Source organism: Temnothorax curvispinosus, unplaced genomic scaffold (assembly GCF_003070985.1).
Source record: "Temnothorax curvispinosus isolate PA1 unplaced genomic scaffold, ASM307098v1 QBEX01008963.1, whole genome shotgun sequence".
NCBI classification, from domain to species: Eukaryota; Metazoa; Arthropoda; class Insecta; order Hymenoptera; family Formicidae; genus Temnothorax; species Temnothorax curvispinosus.
In genome coordinates, this window is record NW_020218743.1 from 1 (window position 1) to 3,315 (window position 3,315).

Consider the following 3,315-nt stretch of genomic DNA (forward strand, 5'->3'; position numbering starts at 1 on the left):
GATGCAAAGTTTATTGCACAAAAAATAAACAATCAACTCTTGGGACACTGATTTATTAAATTATATATACAGAATTAGAACAATACTACCTAAATTCACTTAAAATTAGTTTACATGAATTCGAGATCATATCACTTCATTTTTATTTCTAACAACTACATATATTTAAATGTAATCAGTAGCTTACAAAATATATAACTTGTATACATATAAGAAATATAATTGCAACATATTTTCCCGTCCCACTTAACACAGACTGCGGACTGTCGGATATAAAAATGTCAAGTATCCGGTGTGGTTAAAAAATATGTTGCAAATGTATGCTTCACCAACTTGCAACATATATAACACACATCATTCACACATTACAATTAAATACAATGACCATTGCAATACATATTATAAACACAGAATAAAAAAGAATAAGTATAATAAAAAAATCGTACACATTATAGGCATACCAAATTTTAAATACGTACAATCACACTTTTACAATCACACTTTTACAATCACACTGCTTCTTCACATACAACTACACTTCTTCTCAGATGCAACATGTTCTGCTTTCGCTAGAATTTTGCATCTTTCCTTCGATCTCATCTCCGCTCCAAATCCACCACACTGCCTGAAGGCATACCTTCCTGACAGGAAAATATGACATCTTCAGGTAGATGATTGATCGAAGTAGAAGGACCTACCTAACTGATTTTTTAACTACTCATACATGCATTTACAATTTAACATTCATAAAACGAAATTATTTACGTCTTTTTTTAATAGAATTCTTATAATCCTGTACAATTTTTTTTCTTTTGTTTACATTATTTTTATACGATTCACGTATTCGTTTCATATCACACACGGCATTTATAACATCGCGCTCTAACATTTCTATATTATTATTATTAATATTAATAATTGCATTCTTATGATTACACTACGATACAATATTATTAATCGCAATTATACGCACTACAATTTTATACATATTGGCATGATGTTCTATGCATTCATGCCAATCCATATTAGCGTTCCAATTTTCTAAAAAATCTAACAGTACTTTTAAAACGTTACGACGATGAGCTCTAGTTTTTAACAATTTATTTGTAACGCTTGTAATTTGTTTTATGAAAAATAAAAATGAATTATTTCTTAAACTATTTTCGCAATTTGTACAAGAATTAACTTCTTTAAGAACTAACTTAACAATTTCATCTTGGTAATCTACAGAAGATGCTACAATTACTTCATCGGCAACATTTTTATCCGTAATTAATTCAGATGCTTCATCGTCATTACATATAATATTACGCATGTCGTTACGTTCTAAATAATTTTCAAATGTACATAACAAATTAAAATTATCATTTGCAACTTCACAATTACCGCGACGCATTGAAATACATTGCATATTATTTACAAGTAAAGTAAAAAACGATTCTTGAAATTGACGAGGTGTGGGATTAATATTACGTACAGCATGACTACGAATTTGGCCAAAAAAATTTTCTAACGGATCCTGATTACAAAATCTAGTATTTAATTTTTCAAAATCATATTTTTCACTTAAAATTTTCCACAGTTTTTGAAACCCGTCAATTGTAAACAACCAATTTTTTAAAGTCGGTACCGATTTATTTACTGTACGCGAAATTTTGTCAACGTATGCTGTTTTACGCAATATATTTTTCGCATTTACCCAAAATACATGATGATCGCTGTTTTTACTTACAGAACAACGCAAATCGTTGCTGTCTTCTCTTTTGTCGTCTCCATTCACGCTGTCAAAAAGATCGTTGAAGAAATTTACTGCTGTCGCTGTTGCTATTCCTTCTTTTTCTCCTATTTGAATTTCTTCATTGTTTACAGATACCGTGCCTATATAAATATAAACATATATATTAATAAATACATAAATTAACACACGAATAAAAACCTAATACATTTGTAAACTAATGAATAATACACTAATAAAAAAATATAATTGTTTACAATATTTTTCATTCCAATATTTGTATGTGTGTACATGTTAACCAAGTTAAAATGAAAAAATAAAACAAATTATACAAATATGATAGATACTTTTTTTATAGTTACACAATTATTTTTTCTTATACTATTTTTTGTGCAAGGAAGAAAAACTAGAATTACAGTTCTTAAAGATTTAATTATTTATTCTTTTCTTATTAAGTAAGTACTTACATTTCGATGTTGCGAATGTTTGAATAGCACTAGCCATCGTTCCACTCATTGCTTGGACTGCATTTTTTACACGCATTTTACTAATTTTTTCTTCTACCATATGCTCCGCTGTAATTTTTTTTAAAAGTGGTCGAATGGTATTGATCTTTCTATCTATGATCCAAGCTGTTTTTAATATGTCCCACGATGCAAATTGGTTTTCTTCTCCCGGAGCATTGGAAACTTGTAATACATCTTTCGATAGCCAATTATTCCGAATACCTTTGATCAGATGTGGAGGATCATATAAATGTATTATTTCCTGGTTTCCAACTTCGTATGTTTGATCTATAAAACAAGACAAATTAAAATAAATTCATGCACGCGCACATACATTTTCATGTTATGTCTCATTTATATATTTACTTTGTGCTCTATTTTCCAAATTCCTTTTCTTTCTTGTTTGAAACAATAGCTCGTTAATTGCAGCTACATTGGAGGAACCTTGATCGCACACTGTTGCAACTATGTGGAAGCCTGTCTTTGTAATTTCTGATACTACTTTTTTAATGCATCTAATTAACTGAGCGGTATTAGTCTGTTTATCACAAAAATTAAATAAAAGTGGCATTTTTCAACCAGAATGTAATCCGCGTAACATAAAAACTAAAGCATGATCCGCGACTTTTCCCGTTCGATTGTTGCCCCAATCCTCAAGACCACAAATGACATCTTTCCGAATGTCATAAGTGCACTTAGGTTGGATAGATACCTCATCCCACATCATAATACATATTTTTTCTTTCATTGACATTTTTTGAGCTACACTCTCTAAATGTCTCAAAATAAATGGGTTTAATCCAGGATATACAGGTATTTGGTGCAACACCGATTGTAACGTTTGTATCGAAGGAATTTGTTTAAAAATCGATCTTAAAGTATTATATGCATGCTTCCCCATAGTCTTGTACAGTGTTAATGCGAAGGCTTTCTGTTCTACACTATAACGTTGTCCCTGCAGAATATAAAATGCTATCATAATCAAATTTACAATATTATATAGTAGTAATTACAAAAATTAACATGTAATAAATATTTGAAAATAATATATTTTGTTTATTAAACGGTAATTTC

The 3,315-nt window shown here is 29.6% G+C and overlaps 1 protein-coding gene across 1 annotated transcript; it reads right to left on the reverse strand.

Moving 5' to 3' along the window:
* Positions 1 to 1,699: 1,699 nt before the first annotated feature.
* LOC112458521 lies at positions 1,700 to 3,190 on the reverse strand (the record flags this gene model as incomplete). Its single annotated transcript, XM_025022210.1, has 3 exons — positions 2,608 to 3,190; positions 2,203 to 2,529; positions 1,700 to 1,878 (listed from the first exon to the last, which is right to left on the reverse strand). Coding segments are annotated over exons 1-3 (711 nt in total), but the record flags the coding sequence as incomplete, so codon positions are not given.
* Between the last annotated feature and the right edge of the window lie 125 nt (positions 3,191 to 3,315).